The sequence below is a fragment of the Taudactylus pleione genome, unplaced genomic scaffold (genome assembly GCF_031769625.1).
Source record: "Taudactylus pleione unplaced genomic scaffold, aTauple2 ptg000006l, whole genome shotgun sequence".
NCBI lineage: Eukaryota > Metazoa > Chordata > Amphibia > Anura > Myobatrachidae > Taudactylus > Taudactylus pleione.
In genome coordinates this window covers 20,195,221-20,220,483 of record NW_028284409.1, presented here as the reverse complement: position 1 = coordinate 20,220,483, position 25,263 = coordinate 20,195,221, and the positions used below count along the sequence as shown (strand labels likewise).

General features: G+C 41.8%; 1 protein-coding gene across 5 annotated transcripts in view; it reads right to left on the bottom strand.

Annotated features, from left to right (window-relative positions):
* The window catches only part of PCMT1 (protein-L-isoaspartate (D-aspartate) O-methyltransferase), a 60,637-nt gene extending 38,797 nt beyond the window's left edge, over nt 1-21,840 (bottom strand). For all 5 annotated transcript variants that reach the window (XM_088454358.1, XM_088454349.1, XM_088454342.1 and 2 more), the window contains exon 1: nt 21,543-21,840. In XM_088454358.1, the coding sequence (XP_088310484.1) occupies nt 21,543-21,825 (283 nt within the window). In that variant the 5' untranslated portion in view covers nt 21,826-21,840. The remainder of the gene's footprint in view (nt 1-21,542) is intronic.
* Between the last annotated feature and the right edge of the window lie 3,423 nt (nt 21,841-25,263).

Here is a 25,263-nt window from a genome sequence, read left to right as displayed (position 1 = left end):
AGCTGGAGGGCCAAGGTTGAAGACCCCTGGTATAGTGTGTACCCAGCTTTAGTGTGTCCTAAACACAGAATTTGAGTGTGATTGCACTATTATATAAGTCTGCACTACCAGATAGCCAGAGTTATCTTAGCACACAAGTCTGAAATGGATGCGGAAGGGTGTGTGGATGGTAAGACGAGCAGAAGTTGCTATCTTTTTCATATCATGGAGATTGTGGTTTCTTATACCCAGTTTACACCAGAGCAAAAACCTGGGTTTTTGCTGGGTCTACCCGGGTCTCAGCTCAGTGTAAAAGGGTCCCTTAAAAAAAAAAAAACCCGGGTCAAGTGACCCGGCAATCCAACCCAGGTAGCTACCAAGGTCAGACCCTGGATGGACCTGGGTAATGGTGCAGTGTAAAGAGCGCAACCCGGATTATCCGACCTGGGTCATGCCTAAAATTAGCTGATTGGTGGTTGTGGAGCAGTCACCTCCCACTTTTTATGACCTCACAAGTTTAGCAGGGGAGACCCAGGTTCAGTGTGAACGGGGCTGACCTGAGAATAACCCAAATCGATGGTGTTGTGTAAACAGGGTCTGACCTGGGTTGGAACCATGTCTGAAAACCCAGGTCAGACCCGGGTTTTTGGTGGAAAAGAGGTATTACTGATCTTCCTGCTGAGTTGCACAATCCCGACAGGTTTAAGACAAACCATTGGGCAGCCCCTGGGGTTCTTGTGAATGATGCCCTACCTGAGAGCGCTGCTCTGAGGAAGCTATCACTTCGCAACAAACTAATTCATCATGTAATATAAAGTGGTATTACTGCTTGCATTTTTCAGATCTTATGTGACAGTATATATTATAATTGCCAAGAAGAATAATGTAAAAGGACTTCAGTGTTTTGACATTTCTGTGTGGGCAGCTGGAATAACACAGGCTTTCACAACTTAGGCCAAGCACTTACTGAGGGGGATGTTCTGAAAAACAGCTGGAATCTGCACAGTAAGCTAGTTCTCCACAGTTTTATCCAGCCATGCTAAAAATCATAAAAGGTATCAAAAGATCACACTAAACTTATCTTAGTGGATAGTCGTACATATTTTATTAACAAGATAGATTTACCAACATCTCTCGGAAATGCTGCACCTTTAGGAGAATCTATGCATGCCACCTTTCTGTGAACAACATGTTCAGTTTTGGGTCAGTGATTATATGCTGGGATTTGTAGTCCAAAAACAGCTGGAGGGCCGCTTATTGCCCACTGGCTTATACTGTTTGATATGCACACATCAAAATATTTTACAATTCAGCATTAGGGTACATCAAGATTGCCAGCTATATAATAAAATCTACATTTCAGTAAGAATAAGAGGAAGGAAATATCGAATGATATAAATAATTTAGGTTAAAACAAACACCGATAACCAATATGTGTAAATGAAATTGGCTACCTTTACCATTAACCAGTTTGTGCCACTTAAGATTGGAAACACTTTTAAATCAAATCTACACAATTACAATAATTATTTGCAAACCTTGCTTCCATGGTATGGAAATAAAACATCTACAGTACCATATAATACTGTTTTTAACACATTGTATAATCGTAATTAGAAGCTAAACTTTCTCACAGCCCCCTTCATTTGGTCTGACTCGTTTATGACAAGCTTTCCAGTTTTGTCTTTTTGAAGCACAGAAAAAAAAAAACAGATGTACCAATAGAATGCTGGTACAGTATACATGTTTTGTCTTTTTTCCCTACAGCAGCATTCTGGCCTTCTTTCTGATATAGAAACAGTTAAGGGAGATGTCCACAATAGTTTAAGGCACGTTTGACTAGGGTCAAAACACTTTTTTTGATCCTGATCTCCTGCATGTCTACTGTATGTGTCTCTGTGGTATACGTTTGGCATCCCGGTGGTCTGGATGCCGACGCTTGCCTTACCGGCACCAGAATACAGACGCCGGTCAGAATCCTGGTGCCGGCATCCCGACCGACGGGATGCTGAAGGTAAGTAGCGTGGTGGGGGGGAGGGTTAAGATTAGGTTTAGGCACTAGGGGGAGGTTTAGGGTACGGGGAGGGGGAGATTAGGGTTTAGGCACCAGGGAGGAAGGGTTAGCATACAGACCACCAAGTGTCGGTATGTTAAACCTGTCAGGATCAAAGCATCAGGATTCTGGCCGCCTGGATCCCATGATGCTTCAATAAAAAAAAAAAAAAAAAGATTAACAATAGGTTTTATTAATTTTCTGCACTTTAAAATTATCTACTAGAACTACTGTGGCACGCTAGGCAAGGGAAATGTAGTCTGGTCTTTTGCATCTCATCACGCTACAATCTGAATGCTGCCCTCCGAGTATTTTCACATTGTGACGTGAAGTGTCACTTAGGATCCGCATTGCCTTACTACATTTCAGCTGAGTACTCTGGCTCCTTCAACGGGAAGGCGCATCGTTCATCTGTCAAACATGTCAGATATGTCACGATTGAACGATTTTTAAAATATATAAAATAATTATTGTACAGATCTGAAGGAAAATCTGACCGTGTGCATGCACCATTAGTGTGTGGTGTGCACTACTCTGTAAGGGAATTCCGATACAGTGTGGCCCTTAATAGTTTAGTCAGACTTGTTAAATTGCCCAATCCCTGTTCCATAAGCAATATGAATTAGACATTTTCTAGAGTGAAGCAGCATTACTGGGTCATTCCATGTCAAGTGATCCAATGCAAGTGACCTTAACAATTACTTTTATTCTCTCAAATGTAATAGTATACGAGAGGGTCTCAAATAAATATTTTTTAAAAATGTATTTAGTTTTTGAGCTATAAGGGTTTGAAAATGTCAATAATCCACAAATTTTGCAACTTGTGAACAATCAAATGCCTACATTTTCTCAGCTCCAGGATTATGATAATTAAAGATAAAAAAAAAAAAATTGTCCAGAATTTTAGTTTCATGTACTGTTCCACATAACTAGGTTTACGGAAGTAAACATGTCAAGGTCACAGCCAAAGAAACAAGTAATTGATTTAGAAATCGCAACATAAACCTTGGCGCTCCATATAAAAATATTTTGGTGTAGGTAAACTTGGATTTTAACGGTCTTCTCCCGATCAGGTGAAACAATGAGGTTCATATGTATGCAAACATAACTTTACTGACAAAAAAATTATATCACACACACACACACACACACAGCACGTATAATAGTAAAAAAGAAAACAAACTCTCAATGAAAATTGAACAGCAGTCCTGCTTATGACTGGAAACTATTGTTGCGTAATAAGCTGAATCTCTAAATATAGTTGCTATAGTGTGGCATGAAATGCCAATTGTTTCCACGTGTTTCTCTGTACATATTATCAGTAGATAAATTAATCCCAGATACACGATTGGCACAATAGTTCAGTCTAGCAGCCGAAAATATAGAAAATACAGATATTACAATATAGAGATATTACACTACAGCTCATTAATTTCAATACAACCCCAGATTCACATGTATATGCCAGAGTGAATAACGATATATTTAATTGGATTCACTTGTATAAATTATAGATAAGACACTCATCTTGAAAAAGGAACCGCAGTGCGCTGATACGCGTTAAATAGTGTCTTTCCTGCTCATCATTTTATCTGTGTGGCTCCCCTACCATCTGTATATGCTACCTCTGTACCTCGATTTAAACCCGGGTTCCATCTTGATGAGGACAAAGATGAGCATTATTCCATCCATGATGGTATGGTTTTTTAATAGTTGATCTTAGTAACATATCCCATTTTTGGGTTAGATAAAAATGGGTGACCGCCTTGTTTTTTTCATCTTTAATCCACATATTGTACCTTTATATGCAAGTACTAAATTTTTAGAAGTAAGCATACTTGTAAGAAATTGACCGTATACCCTTTCCCCTTACATTTGGGTGGAATTCCATCAAGGGAGTACATTCTGAAGCTGGGAGTGGATCCCCTTTCACCTTCTCCCAACCGTGTTACACATCCTGGTGGTGGTGTGTGCCCACAAAGTGACTGTATTACACTATTGTACTTTTTGTTGTTTCTTCCATGTACTGTGATTCTTACCGGAGCAACTTGCACATTGTACTGTACGAACTATTGGAACAATTCATAACCACAAGTGAGGTTGTTTTGTTCTGTACACCCCCAGATTTGTTGATTTCTCTGTAAAGAATTAACTGGATACTTGTTTTGCACAGAAATAAGGCCATCTGCTGTGACTTGCAAGTGTCCGATTTCCCACAAGGCCACATCCCCCTGATTTCAGGCGTGTGGCTGCGCTGTGTGCAACGGTCCCTCTTCCTAAGCTAGAGAAGCTGGGAGGTATGCTAACAGCCGGATAATGTCTGATCCCTGAAAAAAATAAAGAAATGACACCCACAAGATCACGAGGTGCTCGTAGTAATATCAGATACATACCCAATAGGGTGGGGTCAAAAAGGAACATTTTTTGACTGCAGGGGTCGAAAAAAAAATTGTGGGACCACTCGAGAAGATGATTGCAGGTGCCTAAAGATTTTCTATTTACATCCTACAGGCATACCTGCAGGACACCACCGCAAAGTGCTGTGGCATAGCTTTTTTTCGTACCATTTGTTGCTAAGTAGCAGAACACAATAGTTTTGACTCATAATACACACTCTGTTCACCGTATAGTGTCATATAGTAAGTGCGCTCAACATAGCCGTATCATCTAAAACGCAGTTGTAGGGTATCTGTTGTCCTACGCCTTCAGATCTCAGCTTATTGCAAACAAATACATGCAACAACCCAGGACTCACCACTATGGAAAGTAGGCCCTCTCATTTTTATTTTATATTTCTTGTACAGGTAGTACGTCTGAACGCGTTCGTCTATGGTTTGCAGAGTGACTGTAGGTAATGATGCTTTCATTCATACAGCTATAATTCTGTTAGCAACAGCCCTAGCAAGCTCTGCAGTTGAATGGTTATGACATGTATCTAACAAAGTGTCACGTCGAATGACATGGAATTGAAAAACTACTTTTTCATAAGTCGGAAAAACAGTACCATCAAACACCTGAGGGGTCCCGAAAATAGGACAGTTAGGAGGTGGGGAAATTGTTTTCTTTCTAGTGGAATCGTCCAGAGCATTATCCGAATCCATCCCAATAATAGAAATTATTCAAAAGATGATCCGATGGTTGAATCTTTAATTCCTCAGAGCTGCAATTGCGGTGGCTCCTTCCTGGCTGCTGTGCGTTTGCATCAAGGGGCATTTTGTACTCGTTGGAGGCTATATCTGGGAATCAGTCAGCCTCAGTGATACCTCCCCTCTCTAGGCTGCTGCTAGACAGCCAGACACATTGCTAGCTCCGACTGGCTCACTGTATCAATGAGCCAATCAGAGCACAGCCTGCCCCTCTAGCCTGTACTGCTGCAGCTTCAGATTTTGAAAAACTAAACTGCAATCATCTTCTCGAATGGTTCTACAAATTCTTTTTGACCCTCGCAATCGATGCTGAAACTTTTTTTTTTCAACCCACCCTAATGCCCAATGCTGTTTTGAAACTGATTTGCCAACACTTGAAGAATTCCAGTGTTTGCCTTGTAGGGTGATACTGTGGAAAGTTGTGAAAACGTGTAAAAGTGGTCTCATAAACAGCTCCCAGTTATCAATCGAAATGCAATCTGCCATAGTCGCTTTGAGAAATGTAGGGCATAGCTTGCGTGAAACTGCTCGCTTGGAGGTTTCTCTTGGTGACGTGCAGTGTACCTCAAGAGATACGCCATAAACAGTGTACGTGATTGCCCAAGACCGTGACAACCTGTGACCACAAAACAGAAGGGCAAATTTATCAGATTGTGTGTTCCAAACAGCTCCTGGTTTTAAGTGTGATCCGCTCACTGTGTCAGTATCGGAGGTTGCCTGATTGACCAAGCCGCCTCCGACCTACAACACCGGGGATAACACTGTGTCCAACGGGAGACTGCCCGGCACCACCGCTCGCTTGAGTAGCGTGCCGTGTGTCTCCCCCTGCAACCGGTGACACACGGCACGCTACTCAAGCGAGCGGTGGTGCCGGGCAGTCTCCCGTTGGACACAGTGTCATCCCCGGTGTTGTAGGTCGGAGGCGGCTTGGTCATTCAGGCAACCTCCGATACTGACATAGTGATCACACTTAAAACCAGGAGGCCACTGCTCCCCGGCATTTACACCGTACTCTTGTCCCCGAGAAGATCATCCCGGGCACCATACCTCAGATTGAACTTATAACAACTTCTTGCTGCCATTATAGCGGGACGCCGCTTTCTGATCAAGAAGACTGACACTAAGCATCCAGATTCATTTTGGGATCGTGCACCCCAGTTCACTTTATCACTCATATTAATATCACCCCTTGGCCTGATATTCACTGCCCATTCACTCAATCCTGACATGCATATATCCTATGGTCTCTTTAACAGTTAATTTTGATTTCATTCCTAACTAATCTGGTAGGATATTGTATGTGTGCATGTGCAGGTTTTCTGCTCTATATGGTTTAGCCACTTTGAGAATAAATCAATTTTTATTACATACTATTTGCAGTATATAAAGAAATTGTTACCTATTGATTTATCATGTCTGTGTTAAACATAGATTAACTTCATACTTGGTTCACAGACACCGTACGATATTAATATATGCTAGCTGAGCGCAGTATTTCTTTTTCTCTGTTATTACTTAAGGACTCAGATATCCTATACAGCAGCTCGTTTGCATTCCATGCCCTCTAAAAGTCTTGGTGCGCTAGCATCCATTTGTTTTCTTCATAAGCTTACTAATTATAAGTCTCAAGGGAGAATCATATGACGTAATTATAGCTTACATAGCTTTCACAAAAGGACTAGATTCGTAATGGATTTACTTTTTCTTCACATATGCCTCTGTAGTGTGCAGTTTGATATAGAGATGATTAATCACATATAGTGGTTACAGGGCCGGCTCGAGCCCTAGCCACGCCGTGTGCAGCGAGGGTCCCCTACGTCTACGACCAAAAGGTGGTGTGGCCTAATTACCATAGACCACACTCCTAAATGACGCAATTTGGGGGCGTGCACGCCTCCCATTTAACGTCAGGCTGGGGGTTGACCCAGCACGTCCTCAGTAGCTGGGCTGCCCACAGATCTCTCCCTGCACTGAATGGATGCCGCACGTGCATCCATTCTTGTTCCCAGAGGCCGGCAACGTTGCCCAACATCACTAATACCGCGGGACGAAGTGTGGGACAGTGCCCAAAAAACGGGATTGTCCCGCTGAAATCGGGAATGGCTGGGAAGGGAGCGCCCTTTATGGGGTGGTGACCCTGTTCGACCGCACTGGTCGAACATGCCTCGAGCCGGCCTTGAGTGGTTATAACGCTGGTGTATTAATTAGTTAGGGGCTAATATACATCCTTTCTTTCCCCCTGCTCATACATATGTTAGAATGCAGCATTGAATACAAAGTGGGTTCGTTCATTAAATACTTATAACGCTGATATGTCTTAGGACTAGCCTTCATTCTCTAAACATCAGTAGCGTATAGTTTTACAAATCCCTCTTCTCAGCTACACAGCAATATAGTAAGCATGATATAGGAGGGGTTAACAGCGATAAAAATGTTGAAAGCGCTAGTGCATATCTTTATTATGGGCTAACATTAGCCTTCTCCTCTAAGCGCTGACAACTTATTCACGCAATATATTGTATTCTCAATTATTTGTACATATAATAGTGGTCAGAAGACCAGGGAGACATGACAGAAATCACCGATGCGCGTTTCGCTGTATAAGCTTTGACCAGGCTCAAACTAGCTTCTTTTATTCATTACAATCTGAAAAAAAAAAAAAAAAATCGACGATTTGGGTGGTGCATTGAAATTAATGAGCTATAGTGTAATATAAAATACTGGACCTTTTGCAACAATTCCAAGATAAAAAAAAATAATTTTTTTTACAGTTTTGATATTTGCAAAACACTAATTTTTTCATGACACTATAAGCAAAAATTTGTAACAATATAAGATCCCATTGAGATTTCAACTTGAAATTTGGTATAGACAGTCAATGAACAAAAAGTTTTTGAAAATGTTAACCTATATATTTTTTTTAAGCGACCATGGACTGCTGACTTCTTTACACCTATTTATGTAGTATATTAAATTAAAGCTTGGAAAGTTCTTAAAAGGTTTTTTTTTTCTTTTTAAATACCTTAGTACTGGCCTGAGAAAATTAGGTTTTTGCATAAGTGCCAACATTTATGGATTTAAGACATTTACAAACCCTTATACTGTAAACCAAATACATGAGATCTTTTTTATTTAAATGTATATTTGAGACACTCATAGTATGTGCAAAGAATAAATATAAAAGTAAATGGTAAGGTAAATTGCATTGGAACACTTTACATGGAATGACCCTGTCAGGGAGCATTTAGTTGACAAGCGTTAAACACAAGTTGAGCGCACACACAAAAACTCTCAATAACAAGCTACGCACAAGACCATTTGTACCAGTTAAAGATATTTCATTTGTTGTCAATAAAAATGTAAAATTGTACATGCTGTCCAACTTAAAATTACAGTTACAGAAGCGCTGCTTAAAATTGCATCATACTTTCTTCACACCCAACTAGAATGTAATATACTTGCTGCTAAATGTCAAAACACATGAGTATTCTAATAAAACTGTAACAGATAACTATACTCTTAATGAGCCCTGAAGTGCAAAGGAGTATAAAGACTCATTAAGACAAGTTTTAACTGGCGGGAAAAAAGTCTGATCACAATCTGCATTTACACATTGCATACATTGTTGGCACCTTTCATGCCTTCTTTCCATACTCCGTACAGAACACAATGTCCTCACGCACACATAGCACTGGACAGCCATTATACACTAAAATAATATTGAATGTGGATAAAATCATCAAAGCCTTTAAATGGTATGTGAAATAACTAGTAATGTGTTATATCTACCCAACAGTCTGCAGCATTTACCATTGCTGCCCATAAAGTTTACTGCAAACTAGGACATACTTGCCTACCCTCCTGGAAAAGTCAGGAGGCTCCTGAAATTAGGGTACTGCTTCCGGGAGCCAAGAAAGGCATACAAGCACCCCGCTGTGCCACCTGTCTGCTTGGCCCTGCCTACCTCCCCATTCTGCGGGCAAGATGGCTGATAACAAGGCTTCGACTAGAATAAATAAAAAAGGGCTAGCTATAACAGTCTGTTACAGAACCTAAATTGATATGTATGACTGACTACCACTGTTAACAATATATTGAATTCATAACTAAACAAAACAAATGCCAAAAGTGACTATTAAATTAAAGTCCAAAATACATTTTTATAAATGGTTAGTAATAAAATGAAGAGTGATGGAGAAAACGCTGAACTCAGTGGCAGAACAAGCGATAAGTGGTGAGCCCAAGACCAAGTGCAAAAATATGTTTTGCCCTACTCTACATAATATGCCTCCCTCATTAAAATCAAACCCCAAATTTGACCTCCTCACATAAAATATTAAATCGCAAATATGCCACCCCCTCCCTTATAAAACATCCCTCAAATCTGTATCCTCCCCTTCATTAAAATCATAACTCAATTCTAAACTCCCTCCCTCATTAAAAAAAATTACACCTTAAATCTAAAATCAACATCTCATTAACAAATAAGACTCCAGAGTTTACTACCTTATTAAAAATCTCACCAGCAATCTGCCTCATCATCCTTCTTTAAAAACCATAACCTGTAACCCCTGCCCCCCTATATAAAATCATGGTCGGGCCCAAACATGCAAGTCCCCCACACATATTGAAATCCATATTCCAAACTCCCCCCTTTCGCTCACTTAAAATAATTCCCCTTTCATTCCCCATTATTGAAAATCAGACCTCAGGTCAATATGACCAGTCATCCACCAATCAGCATAGAGTAGTAGCCTTTAAATCACACACTGCTGCTGCATGCTTGTATGTACCTCATAGATGGCCAGGAGACTTGGACAGGCAAAATATGCTGCCTGCCTGCCTGCATGCCAGAGGATACTGGGACTAAAGTGTACAAAAGGGGACCAGCCTTGAGCCGGCAAACCCTTTAGTTCCCTAAGGACCCCTGTAGTGCACTGCTGCACTAATGATTTTTTCGCCCCTGGCTGAACGCTGCGCATATTTGCAAAAAGCAGGTTATAGCCAAGTACCTTCCCTGCTGTTAGTGCATTGAATGGCAGTCTAAGTAGGAACACCTCATCCCTTTAAAGATGACAAGATACAGAACAGACAATAATGTGGAGGTTCAGTTTGAATTTCCCGCTATATGCAGAGAAAAGGGGGTCTCTTCCATGACAAGCTGAGTATATGTGGTATCATGGAACAACTGGTGGCAGTACACTTTAAGGAATACGGTCATCAGCTTGCAACTTTGAGATATAAAATCATAGACCACATTCCAGAGTCAATAAGGGGAGGTGATCGATCTAGAGCTGTTTTGAAAAGAGAGGCGTCCTGGATTTATAAATTGGAGAGTCACTCCAAATTGACTAAATGAACGAATCTCTTGGAACACATTATTATAATGAATTCTTTATTTGCAACTTATAGTGTGTTTCAGTTAGCATATTACTGCCACTTAATTGAGATTCATCACGTTAGTATTAAGTGTAATATTTGTTTTTTGTATACTGGGTTACAAGTATCTATATACCTCATGTATGAATGTCATGTAATTCTTCTATTGTTTTTAATATTTTATCCCACAGCCGCCGGGTGCCGTGAACCAGCATCACTGTTGCCTAGCAACCAACACCCCTGAGAGAGGCACGTCATCAATAGATGCCGTCCAACGGGTCCACGCTGTAGACCGGTGCCTGGTTGGCGGGTCGGATCGAGCTGCACATGGTGGTCTGGGATATAAGGTAAGATTTGTACATTTGTTCATTTTTGTATTCTTCACTTGAGGACGAGGTGTTACACACCTCGAAAGGTTGTGCAATAAATTGTATCTTGTCTAAGTCCTGTAGTGCCGTGCTTTTAACCTCGGAGGGTCAACACATTTTTTATATTTATATATATATATATATATATATATATATATATATATATATATATATAAATAAATAAATCAATAACTGTATAAAACTCCTTTATTGCAAAAAGCAAAAAAAGGGGAAAAAGACAAAATATGTCTTTGTGGGAGCACTCTTGTGTAAGAATTAAATATGATGTATATGGAAATGAAGTGAAAATAAAACTTAACATTTATTGAAATGCTTATTAAGATGAATTCCCGTCAAGGGTGAAATTATGAACAGGTATCAATCCAATGAGAGGTCACCATACTTATATGAATCAAAAAATATATCACAAAGCATATATAAATAAATTCCAATATCTTGCTATATATGAGAGTGACCTTATATTTGATCTAGAGTGACATGAAGTGTACACATATAGCAACGTTGTGTCATCGAAAACCCTGAGGGAAAGGACAATGATAAACATAAATTGAGAAACATATAATGTTATATATCTCCTGCAGGGATATGATATAGAGTGTACACCCGCGGCAAAATTATTCAGAAAATAACCCTGAAGGAAAAAAAGAAAATTCTTAAAGATACATAATGTATGTCTCCTACAGGGATAATTGCCTACTCCAAAATTTTGGAGTAGGCAATTATCCCTGTAGGAGACATACATTATGTATCTTTAAGAATTTTGTCTTTTTTCCTTCAGGGTTATTTTCTGAATAATTTTGCCGCGGGTGTACACTCTATATCATATCCCTGCAGGAGATATATAACATTATATGTTTCTCAATTTATGTTTATCATTGTCCTTTCCCTCAGGGTTTTCGATGACACAACGTTGCTATATGTGTACACTTCATGTCACTCTAGATCAAATATAAGGTCACTCTCATATATAGCAAGATATTGTAATTTATTTATACAGGTTGAGTCTCCCATATCCAAAATGCTTGGGACCAGGGGTATTTTGGATAACGGAATATTCCGTATTTTGGAATAATTGCATATCATAATGAAATATCTTGGGAATGGGACCCCAATATACACACAAAATGCATATATGTGTTATATGCACCTTATACACATAGCCTGCAGCTCATTTTATACAATATTTTCAATAATTTTGTGGCTCAACCAAAGTTTGTGTACATACATGAAATAAATTTATGTTTCATTTACACCCTATACACACAGCCTGAAGGTAATTTTATACCATATTTTTAATAATTTGTGCCTTAGACAAAGTTTGTGTACATTGAACCATCAAAAATCAAAGGTTTTATTATTTCAGTCATGCCAAAATTATTCCGTAATTCGGAATATTCCGTATTTCGGAATATTTGGATTTGGGAGACTCAACCTGTATATGCTTTGTGATATATTTTTTGATTCATATAAGTATGGTGACCTCTCATTGGATTGATACCTGTTCATAATTTCACCCTTGATGGGAATTCATCTTAATAAGCATTTCAATAAATGTTAAGTTTTATTTTCACTTCATTTCCATATAGATCATATTTAATTCTTAAACAAGAGTGCTCCCACAAAGACATATTTGTCTTTTTCCCCTTTTTTTGCTTTTTGCAATAAAGGAGTTTTATACATGTTTAGCACAAATTTTTTGGGAGGCACCACCAACTTGTAAATATTTTGAGAATTTTATCCTAATTTCTATTATGTTGGTTTCTGTTATTGCGTCATAGTGACTCTCCTTAAGTGTCACTTAAATTTAACCACTAGTGCGGTCTCATTCCTCTGTTTGCATATAATCAATAACACCTGGCACTCCAAAGGCAGCTGACACCTTCTGTAAATTTGCTTGGGTGCCTTCCTCTAGGATATGAAATACCCCCACTACATCCAGACAAATGAGGAGGCACTCCGAGACTTGTGAAAAGGGGAGAGAAGCCTTTTAGATGATTTTTGTGTGAATGAATTTTAATGATCGGAATATCAAATTAACGTTTGATATTCTAGTTTCTATTAACTTTTTGGATGTGACAGTATATTTGGAGGATGGAAAAATTCAAACCAAATCCTACCAAAAACCAACGGACTGCCTGTCATATATACAAATGGGTAGATGCCATCACCATCAATGGCTTGCCTCCATACCAGGGGGTCAACTCAAGAGGATAAAGAGGAATTGCTCGAAGATAGAGGATTTTAAGGATCAAGCCGATAGGATGAAAGAAGCATTTATAGCTAGTGGATATAAAGAAGATATTGTAACAGAAGAAACAAAATCAGTAATGGAGCTGGATCGAACGGAACTGTTGGCTACTAAACCTAAAAAAATTAGGGAGGAAAAACTTCAGTGGGCCTTCATCTCAGATTTTAATTCCCAACATAGGGAATTGAAAGAGTTTTTAAAAAACATTTGTCCATACTTAAAAGGGACCCTGTTTTGGGTAAAGTCATCCCTAGGAAACCGTTACATATATACAGAAAAGCGTCGAGGCACACGCGGGAGGCACACACGCGGGCGGCGGAAGTCAGGGGACGGCAATAGGTGATGAACAGGACCTGCCACTTCCGGAGGAAATCCGGTCGGAAGGCATTTAGTGAACGCTTACACCTGAAGAATCCCACCCTGGAACATGTATTTTAACCATTTTAGGTTTAGGTTTCTGCGGACATGCTTACTTTATACATCAGTCAAGATGCATATTAGATTAATTGGCTACACAGGGTATTTAAGGTACCAATGTGTGTAGAATTCCCTATACCTTGAAAAAGACCTGCGGTGACAGGTTGAAACGCGTTGGTTACAGGGACCTTTTTATTGCTGGACAATTTTGACTGTTTCTTTGATGAGACAGTGGACCATATTTTTCAACTATCAGGTCATCATTCATTATTTTTATTAAATGTTTGAGTTTATATTGTATTCCATTAAAAAGCTTTTAGCCATACATACCACCCCTCTTTCTTTTTGTGAGGATATATCATACGGGGATTAATTTCAAGAACATCCCGGGGACAACTGAAGAGAAACCCTAATATTCAGATCACAGCATCTATACCACGTGAGTAGGGTATGCACCATCCTACCCTTCATACAATTAGTGTGGATTTATATAAGAGACCAGTTTGGAATATTAACTGGGCGGGAAGAACAAAGAAACCTTTTTTGGGAATTTAACCACATATTTGAATGTGAGTTGGGGTACGCATCTAAAACATCTGACCATCTGACAAGAATTACGCCATTCTCTTTCATATAGACATTAACAGGAATATATTAGATCATTAAGACAGTTTTTTCCTGTATTTACATTTATTTCATGTACCATATGGACAAGTCTTGGAGACTGAGAATGCTACATACAAAGTGATGTACGCCAGGATTTTCCACCCATGATAAGGACTAAGTACTAGATTTATACCCCTTGCTTTGTATTATTTAATATGTTTATCCAGCGCCACTTGGTGACACAATAATTTTGTTTGTTGTATTGCATTTATTGGAGCTGGGTGAATCTCCATTTTTGTGTTGGACCAGGGGCAGCAGGTTTTGCGCAGCATACTTTTTAGATATTTCTCTAAAATTAGTTTTCCAGGTAGCTCACAAGAGCAACTTCTCCCAATCATCCAAGAACAGTTTGATGACACAAAATGCCTTTTCCAGCATGATGGAGCACCTTGCCATAAGGCAAAAGTGATAACCAAGTGGCTCGGGAACAAAACATCGAAATTTTGGGTCCATGGCCAGGAAACTCCCCAGACCTTAATCCCATTGAGAACTTGTGGTCAGTCCTCAAGAGGCGGGTGGAAAAACAAAAACCCACAAATTGTGACAAACTCCAAACATTAGGCAAGAATGGGCGGCTATCAGTCAGTATGTGGCCCAGAAGTTGATTGACAGCATGCCAGGTCGAATTGCAGAGGCCTTGAAAAAGAAGGGTCAACACTGCAAATATTGACTCTCTGCATAAACTTAATCTAAATGTCAATAAAAGCCTTTGACACTTACGAAATGCTTGTCATTTTACTTCAGTTTACCATAGTAAATTTTGATAAAAAAGGTCTAAAAACACTGAAGCAGCAAACTTTGTGAAAACCAATACTTGTGTCATTCTCAAAACTTTTGGCCACGGCTGTACTGTTTTATATAGAGATACCAAAACCCAATCCCGCGAGTTCACTGTTTATTCCCATCCTCATTTCACGTCAACCGGAATGGATTTTGGGTTGATATCCTCTGCCTTACATCATAGACTTCTAGATTCTGCCAATGGCACAATAGCACTTTCCAAACATGCAATCACCAGATTCGGCCTTTTTTCCACCCTGTGTCACATCATATAATTTCCAATTCCCCACCTATTTCTCATCCCCAGAAGATTTAAAGAAACATTTAGCTTTCCGCTTTTTTAATTTTGTTGATGACAATATTCCCCATACTAATAATATCAATTTGTTTTAGGCTACCTCCATGCCAGTACCTTGGGACAAATTATTTCTTATGTATCTCAGAAGAAGCAGTTGCTATAGCAATGTTTCCAAGCTTTGTGTGTTAATTTATCAACTGCATAGTCTGCCATGTTAGCAAATGACATTGTCACCACGCATTAAGGCTTTGCAGAAGCCCAATAATTATAAAACAACTTATGCACAGGGCGGGCCCAAATTAACCTTACTTTCAAGAAGAATAGGTAGTTTAGGTGGGGCAACAAGTCTGGGAAACTTTTGGCTTAATAGGGCTCATCATAACGCTCCAAGTTTTTGAAAAATCTGACAATACCTAACAGACTCTCAGATTATCGCAAATTCTTTCTTGAAATATTATGAATCCGTTTATGCAGCACCCTCTCTTTACTCGGTCCTAAGTATGCAGTTTCTGCGTGGAGCTAGCCCCCTTGGCTTTTTGATGCTAACTATGCTCTAATGGTGCACCCGGTCATCGATTGTGAGCTACTCTCTTTCCAATGGCGAAACCCCAGGCCCAGATGGACTCTGGGGGACATTCAGACCCGCTCGCAAGCCGGTCGATGTTACCCCACTGCGCATGCGCACGACGGAGGGAGCTCCGTCGTGCTGAGTGTTACAAATGATTGTCTCCCCAGCTGCTGCCCTATTTGACCCTCCTGTGTAATTCTATCATAGGTGATCATGGATCCCTAGATGGTTCGAATATGGCCAGAATTATATTATTGCTTAAGCCAAGCACAGACCTAACTGAAGTACAGTCTCACAAGCCTATGAGGATGGGGTGGGTTTATGATCCGGGAGCCCTTCTGCACATTCTCTAGCCGAAGCGCAAACTAAAAGGGACTCTCCATTATCCCCCACACAGAGTTTTGGCTGCATTTTGTCTTTAGTACATCCCGCCATAAATCTGTAAGACCAGAAGATTTTTACCAGGCTTGTTTCCCTTGGGTATCAAACGTTATTACCATCCCTACTTCACCCTTCTTAAAATGGTTTTGTCAAGTGCGTGACGACAGTGCATAATGTCAGACAACTGATAGCAACTATGACACACACTGATAACGAGGTTGAGAGGGACAATATCAGTGTTCGCAAATACGCGCTATAGCGCATATGTTACCCGATGTTGGGCACTGGGGACGCACTTTTAGAAAGTTCTCGGGTCCCCGGGGATGCGCTGTGTTGTGGCCAATCCATGACAGCTGGCTGCAGCACAGCACGTCCCCCTGAGAAAGACACAGCGCTGTCTGTTAGAGCAGCCAATGAGAGTCAGATTCATTGGCTGCTGCTGTGGAAAGCCGTGCTGGGATCAAGTGTCTGATCCCAGCATCGGCACAGCATCCGTGCCTGCCGCTGGGACAGTGTTTGTTCCCAGCACCGTGTAAGCCACCACGGCGGGTACCTGGTGAAGGGACCACCTGGTCCCTTCCACCAGTGTCGGCGGTAAAATGGCGGCGGCCGACGCTTGGCTCCGGGGGCAAGCTGAGCAGAGCTCACTGCCCAGAAGCCAAGTAGCAGCGGCGGTTGTTTGGCAATGGCCGTGCGCCATTTGGCTTGCGGTCCAGCAGGCAATAGGAGTTACACGCGACAAGCCAATCGCAGCTCGCCGCGAACATTCAGTCCGGCAGCGGAGGGGAGGAGTGAAGACCTCCCGAAGACAAGTGAAGAGAAGAGCGGCGCGGCAACAGTTCCAGCGGCCGCTCAAGAGCCCAGAAGACGGCGTGATCACGAAGGAAGAGGCGCCGCCGCTGGCCAGGACGGGCCAGCGGCAGAAGAATGAAGCTGGGGACCGAAGAGGATTGCGGGGGTGGAAAGGAAGAGCTATCAAAGCTCCCCCGCGCAGCCTCTTCCACCATACGGGTAGGCGGCTTTGGGCCACCGTTATTTACCCCTCCCTAGACCACCAGAGTTGTTGGGCACTGGGCCCGTGGGATAAATGCAGGCAATAGACCTGTGGGTATATAGGTGGGCACAAGCCCCGGGCTACATAGGGGGCATTAGGCCCAATTGAATGTGAGTGACCTGGGCATTAGGCCCAAGTCACTAATAGGTGGGCCAATAGTGGGGGCAATGCATAGGGGGTAAATCTACTGGGGGGGCTGCATAGTTGGGGGGGATTACTACTGGGGGCAATGCATAGGGGGATTACTACTAGGGGTAAAATAGGGGGGGATTACTAATGGGAGCAATGCATAGGGGGACTACTAGGGGTAATGCGTAGGGGGATTACTACTAAGGGTAATGCATAGGGGGATTATTACTAGGGGTAATGCATAGGGGGATTATTACTAGGGGTAATGCATAGTGGGTCAACAACTGGGGCAATGCATAGGACGACTACTACTGGGGGCAATGCATAGGAGGACTACTACTGGGGGCAATGCATAGGAGGACTACTACTGGGGGCAATGCATATGGGGACTAAAGGGCATTAATGTGCGGCATAATGTGTAAAGGGCATTAATGTGCGGTATAATGTGTAAAGGTCAGGCATGGCTATGTGGCATCATTTGTAAGGGATATTACTGCATGGCATAATGTGTAAGGACCGGGCATTAATGTGCGGCATAATGTTTAAAAACCGGGCATGGCTGTGGCAAAATGTGTAAAGACAGGGCACTGCTGTGTGGCATAATGTGTAAAGGGCATTAATGTGCGGCATAATGTGTAAAGGCCGGGCATGGCTGTGTAGCATCATTTGTAAGGGGTTAGGGGAGGTCTGAGAGGCATATGGGGAGCTCTAAAGCATAAATTATGATGGGACCCAGAAATGGTCAGGTAGCACCCCATTTTTTTAAGTGGAGGGTCCCTGGGACCCACATATTTTGTCACTCACCGCGATCACTAAATATTGTCATTAGTTGCTATGTGGACAAGGCGTTGTGACTCATTTATTACAGGTCATAAATTATCAAGGCCTTGGTGCTGACTTTGTAAGGTTTTTTCATACATCTCAACCTGAAGGCCTTTCTCACAGTCAATAGAATCAACGCCTTAGACTCCGTAATCAGGTATTTCTTTAAATGCTCAGTTTGGAGAGGTGTGACTGAGGGTTCTGTTGTACTTAAGGAGTCTGCCTTTGCAGATGACCTGCTACTGTGTTTCCACAACCGACATGCAGCGATTCCAGCGGCATTAAAGATTGAGAGATTTCAAATCCATTTTTGGCTTTTCAGTTAACACTAGCAGAATGGAAACTTTGGCCTTTTTTCCAAGACGTTAGCGAGGGATGGGGAAACATCTTTCCCCTTCCGATGCCCAATGCCCTGAAATACTTGAGGCTACACTTACACTCACAATTCTAATCTGTTAATTTCCCTATCTTGAATGGGTCTACCCTGGTGGATTTTCAATCATGGCATCACTTCTCACAATCATTCTTAGGTCACTATCACTTAATTAAAATAGTAATTTACCCTGTATATTGTTCACACTACAAATGCTGCCTCTATTATTAGATAAATGTGACATACATTTAAGTGAATGCTGTGAGGAGTAAATTCATATGGGCCAATACATGCCTATGTATATCCTTGTTTAAGCTACAGCAGCCCTTGCTTCTGTAAGGGGATACCCTCTTCCCTGCTTGGTGGATAAAGCTGGCTTACTTTATTACAACTAAATTCTAAATTGGTCTCTGTGTCCTATGCAAAAATGCATCTTACACTGTTGCACTGCTCCTACTTAACTCTGAAATTACGATTACTTATTGTTGCCTCCACCACATCATTTTTTTCTTAATGTACACACTTAAGAGGTAGATTGACTATAGCTTCTAAAAATTAAAAGTGAAGTTACCCATAGCAACCAATCAGATTCTGTCTATCATTATCTAGGATGCAACAGAGAAATGATAGCTAAAATTATTGGTTGCTATGGGCAACACCACTTTTCCTTTTTAAAAGCTTTAGTAAAATGTATCCCTTAGGCTGACCTTCTACGTTGCATGTAGACTTGTCAAACTCCAGGTGTTTTAGAACCTTGTTCAGAGGAACCTGGAGATTTACTTTTTTATTTATTTTTTTTATAACTGATTGGTGGGCACTAATGATTAGTCTTCTGACCCTAGCGCTCTGCTGAACCACGAGTCTAGGCTGCTCTTAGCAACAGCAACTGCTGCTAAAAACAAACTAATTTTCCAGTGGATAGCTACTGAAATTTCAAGCCTCACTCACGTTACCTCAGCTTTCACCTGTTTACCATGGACTAGACTAAAATGTCCATTGATAAGAGATGTTTTTCTCTATTTGGCACCCATATATCAAGATATTTTCTCCTCAGACCAAGGCTACCCTTAAAGCCACGGTAAAGTTGACGTCTTGGTATAATCAGTCAGTACCGGCAACTGGTTCCTCCCCATTATAATTCCTGCAACATTGGTATAATCTTTAGGCCTAGAACGAGGTGCTGTACAGGACCTCTGACGTCACAACCACGTGACCTGCGACAAAAGGGGGAGGTGAAAGGTACAAGTGTCCCCTTGCGGTCTCGCTTCGCTCAAAGCATTTCAGGCACGGTGGGTCGCTTCGATCGCCACAGGAGAGCAATGGTAAATGACTGTCCCTGTCGTATTGGTCACATGGTTGTGACATCAGAGGTCCTTTCTTCAACTTGGATCTAGCAACAACCCTGGTAGAACCCCACCTCCTGACTCCATCTCTTGGCTTTTCCTCTGTTCCCTGTATGAGAGGCATCTTTACCCACTTCACACCAATTCTCAGTTGCATATAGTTTTTGTTGTGATACACAATTTGTTTACCAAGATATGATTATTCTTCATTTTCTTATGCTTTGTGACAGCCTGATCACCTATGTACTGTTACTATCCTATTTTTATTACACTTTATTGCCACTCTGGAACCGTTCCACAATTTATATTTAAAAAAAAAAAAAAAAAAAAAGAGCAAATGGATAATAAGTAATTGAAGATATAAAATACACAAGTCAGTTGTATGAGGTTTTGTATGGAATGTGCTTCACACCACAATCTTACTGCACCAGTTTAAAAGTACTGTATCCCCGTCACATCATTACAAGTGCTATTAATGCTGAAATGTTCAGACTGACTACAAGTTGGCATAGCTTCTTCCCGATTCATACTTTCCTACATATGGATGTGCAAGAGTTGGCTGAGCTGAAATAATCTGAGCTGCTGTAAGCATTCTAAATGGGTACAGGTTGCTCTAACAATATTTATTGAATTTTCTACTTGTCTCCAGTTTTGATTCATGATCGCAATAGGTGCTCTGACATCAGTCAAATGCACCTAAAATGCATGACACCGCCATGTTAATATGCCCATATGGATAAAATCGAGCATAGCTTATTTGCCAAGCATGCATTTAGACACACCAGCACACTTCCAGTAACAGTTATGACATTTTTAGGAAGCAAATTCATCTATATATGTTTATTATTATTGGGGCTTGGCCATGAAGATGGGCTGAGAACATTGTGACTTATTTAATAGATCCTTAAAACGTGCACACGTGTTGTAACTCAATGGTTGTTAATAGTTACAACACAGTCTAGGTCTAATTCACAACACTGTTTTGATCAGTACAGTTACAAGATGATATATAAAATTATACATTTATGAAAAATGTTACATTATTTTTGAGCAGACATATAGTAACAGGCGTTGTGATACAGAGATCACAGTATTATACGCTTTGTGTAGCTTTTTAAAATAGCAAAAGTGACACATCGTACATATTTAACCTTTACCAACAAGTCATATGATCAGCATGTAATTAAAGGCTGAATTACCGTGGAATTTGCCATGGTAATGAATTGACATGTGTAGTGCACACTGTAGTATACACATCTGCCCTATGTGCAATAAGAATTTATGACAGCTTGTATTTGCACTGCACACAGTGTGCCTATAACATCCGCCTTGTGTAATGCACATGTACAGAGAACACACAAGCTCATCACACACAAATCATTCATCAACATTATGTGCAATAACAGGGACATCTGTGCACGTCCAGCAGCAGCAGCCAGATACGGCGGTGTGCGCCTCCTGTGCCTGCATACGTGCTGTCACATCCACCATCTGCCTGACCCGGCTCGCACACTCACTGCGCAGGTTGCCGACCAGCTCGGCATGGTTGGCTCCCCCTGACTTCCAGGCCATGACCGAACACAGCGCACGGAGGAGGTACTCTGCTGCTTTCAGCGCGGCGACTGCGCCCAGCAGTTTGCCCAGGAAACCCAACACCTCCAGCCAGGAGACGTCATCCGCTGGCCCGCCGGGGGAGGAGAGGGCGGGGCCACGCACGGGCTCTGGGCCGAGGGGGAGACGGGTGACCACGCCCAGCGCCGTCACACATGATCCGTTCCCGGCCACGCCCAGCGCCGGCATTGACTCCCAGCCCCAGGTCTCGGGGACTCGTCGTCCTTCTGCGCAGGCGCCACTGACGCGCCAGCAATGTGCAGGTTAATGTTGGTGGCTCATCCGCCCGCAGAACATCATCATACGGTTACACTCAGGCAGCGGTCTGAGGGCTATGGGTATTTCCGTCCTCCTCAGCTGCAGTCTGCCAACGAGAGGCGACGTGCTGCAGTGGGAAGATTGTATTACCACAAATGACATTACCAGGCGCCTCCCCCCGCTTGTGGGCTGTCCTGCACACTGTTGGAATTGGAATATAAGAAAATACATCAGTTTTCACTATACGATGGAGATGGATTAGGGCTTGATTTAATTTGTGCTCTCAATATTAAATTAGCATTTCAATAGTATACTAAATCTAATTGCAAACATTGATTTCCTGACACGAGGAAGTGCAACACTTTGATATTGCTAAGGACGTTTGTGAGAATGGATTGTAGCTTTGCAACAAACTTTGCTGCCTAGATTTATTTTAAAGCTGTAATAACTGCCTATTTTCTAATCATAATATTTTCTTCGTTGTAGTATTCCCATAGCAGCACTATTTTCAGTATGCAGTAGTAACATAAATAGATTTTAACACATATAGGGGTCTATTCATAGAGCAGAGAAAAGTCCTGTTCAACGGTACACAGGGATTTTCTCTGGTGCAATTCACTGAGTTCATTATTTGTTCTTCGGGAGGCTTGCCACCTAGCAACAGCAGATGGGTTAGGCAGCAAACCTCCCGAATACGTTGGGGCAGGGGAAAGTGAAAGAATTTTCACTCCCTCTGCCATAACACTGAGCGGTGCGTGCGCACGTCACGTGCCCGTTGGAGCACGTGCACACCCGCAGTCACGTGCACCGCTGGTCAGTTTTTTTCTGTCGGCGGAAGATGGAGGACACAGTTTCTGTCTCTGTGACAGATTAATTTAGAATGTCCTCTGCTGCTGGCAGTGTTTCAGGGAAAAGGGCACTATCTTCATCTGAAGAAATTATATATAAAAGGAAAAAGGCTGTTCCAGTCACAAATCTGGGAACATCTAACTCCTCAGACTCTGAGGAAAATATTTTCTCTCATGGAAGTGCAAAGTCACCTTCCTGTTCAGGAAGTCAGCAGGAGCGGAAAATATCACATAAAAGTAAGTTTAATCCCAGGGCCACCTGTTCAGGTGATATTGCCCGTAGCAGGCAACATTCTAGTGCTGGGAGCAAGCACAATATTTCTGCCTGGTAGCTGGCATAATTTATCTGTCCATAGCTGGCAGCATGAAGGGACCCGCAGTCTGTATAAGGGGTCACCTACCGAACAGCCACATCTTTCCTCTAGTGATTTTGGCCACCCCTCCTCGGTGGACTGGGAGTCAGAGGAGATAACGAGAACCTCTGCCTCTTCACAGTGTGGAGAATTTAGTGAAGTGCAGATGGCCAGAGTGGCTTTAGCGGGGAAAACCCCCCCATCAAAATTATATACCACACACTGGCCCCTAAAGAGCAATTCAGAGGTACAGAAATTTTCTCAGCTCGCCTTTAGAGCAACTCTTATTAAGGAAGATTAATTAGTTCTGCGCTCCTATACAGGGTTGCCAGTCATACCTGCTCTTTTTACTCCTAGCATTGACCCGGCTTTGGCTTCTATAGTGGGGAGAAAAGACAAAATTATCCCACGGATCGTATGTTAAGAAAGATCCAATACAAAATAGCAGACGCAGATGGCCCTCTTCTTACTAGATAAAGCAGAGAGAGAGGGAGAGCCCGGAGGTACCCTAGATTCTTTGGTGGCATCTAAGCTTGCTCTACTTAGAGCTATTAGCAGGGCAGCTCTTATCATAGGTCAAACATTTAATCACATCACTAATACCTGCAGATCTAGGTGGTTAGTCTGGCAGACCTTGCTCCTAAATCCATGGAGTTCCCTAACCTTACAGATGACAACCTATTTGGCCCGCAGTTTATAGAATAGGTCAAAATTATGCCACAAAGCTAGGAAATCCTTTTCTGACATTAAAAAAGTGAATGAACCTCCCAGGAGGCCCTTTCTTGAAGGGGGTCGGACTCCGAGAGCCACAGGTCCGACCCGAGACTTTCAAGGCACAAGGAGAGCCCAGAGAGGAGGCTTAATGCAAAAATCCCATGATACCCCTCGAGAATCAACCTCAGGTGCATGGAACAACGCCAGACGAGGCCACGGTTACGGTGAGTCCACGCTCACTTCACCACAAAACCCTAAAATATTCATATGCGGAGTGGCAACAAATTACCACAGACAAGTTGTTGCTAAAAATAATCTACCCGGGATTAAATCTCCCTTTAATCTGCTTCCCTCACCAGGCATTTCATACTCCTTGTTCAAGGAGTTGCAGTCCTCTGTTGGACGATGTACTGACTCTGGCCCTACAACAAGGGAAGATAGAATTGGCAAACAGAGCATTAAAGGGCTGGGTCAGCCATTTGTTTCCTATAAAAAAGCAGGATGGTTCCTTAAGACCAGTTCTGAATGTCAAAACTTTGAATCGATTTTTAAAAACAAAACGGTTTTGCATGGAAGGAATTTCAGGCATCCCTTACCTTCTCACAAAGGACTGCTTCTGCATAAAAATAGACCTAAAAGAAGTTTTCCACTCTATATCAATACACACGAATCACAGACGTCTTCTCAGGTTTTATTGGAGAAACAATCTGTATCAGTGGACAGTGATGGTTTTGGCCTTTCCACAACCCCCTACATCTTTACACGGGTGATGAAAGCGGTAGTGTTTCACCTGCGCCAGCAATGGGTTCAATGTATAATATACCTAGACTACATACTTTTGATACACGCAGACCACGATACCCTTTTAAAGCACAAGCATTTAACCATTTCTCTGTTATCAAACCTGGGTTTCATGTTAAATATCCCAAAGTCAGTACTGACTCCCACCAAGAAAATCACCTTTTTAGGGTTCGTTTTAGATACCCATTCTTTCTCTCTAGCCGTTCTGTAACAGAAATGGCTAGACACAAAAGATTATATTCAAAAATTGTCCCAAAAGCACAGCATGACCCTCCGTACCTTCATTGGGAAAATGGTAGCGATGTCTCTGGGGTTTTGACACGTTCCGCTATTATGCAGAGAATTGCAACGCCTCTTAAGAAATTTGATTCACGCCCAATATTCCTTGACAGACACCATATATCTCTCCAGGAATGTAAAAACAGACCTGTCCAAATGGAACAGTCTTCCCATTCCTACTCCTCGTCCCCTCCTAGATCCCCTCTCCTGCATAACGATCACCACGGATGCATCCCTAACAGGATAGGGATGTTTCTCACAAGAAAAAGCAGTAAGGGGCGCTTGGTCAAAGGAACGATCCCGCTTGTTCATAAACATTTTGTAATTACGTGCAGCAACATTAGCCCTTCAGGCTCGAGACCCCATTCACCTTA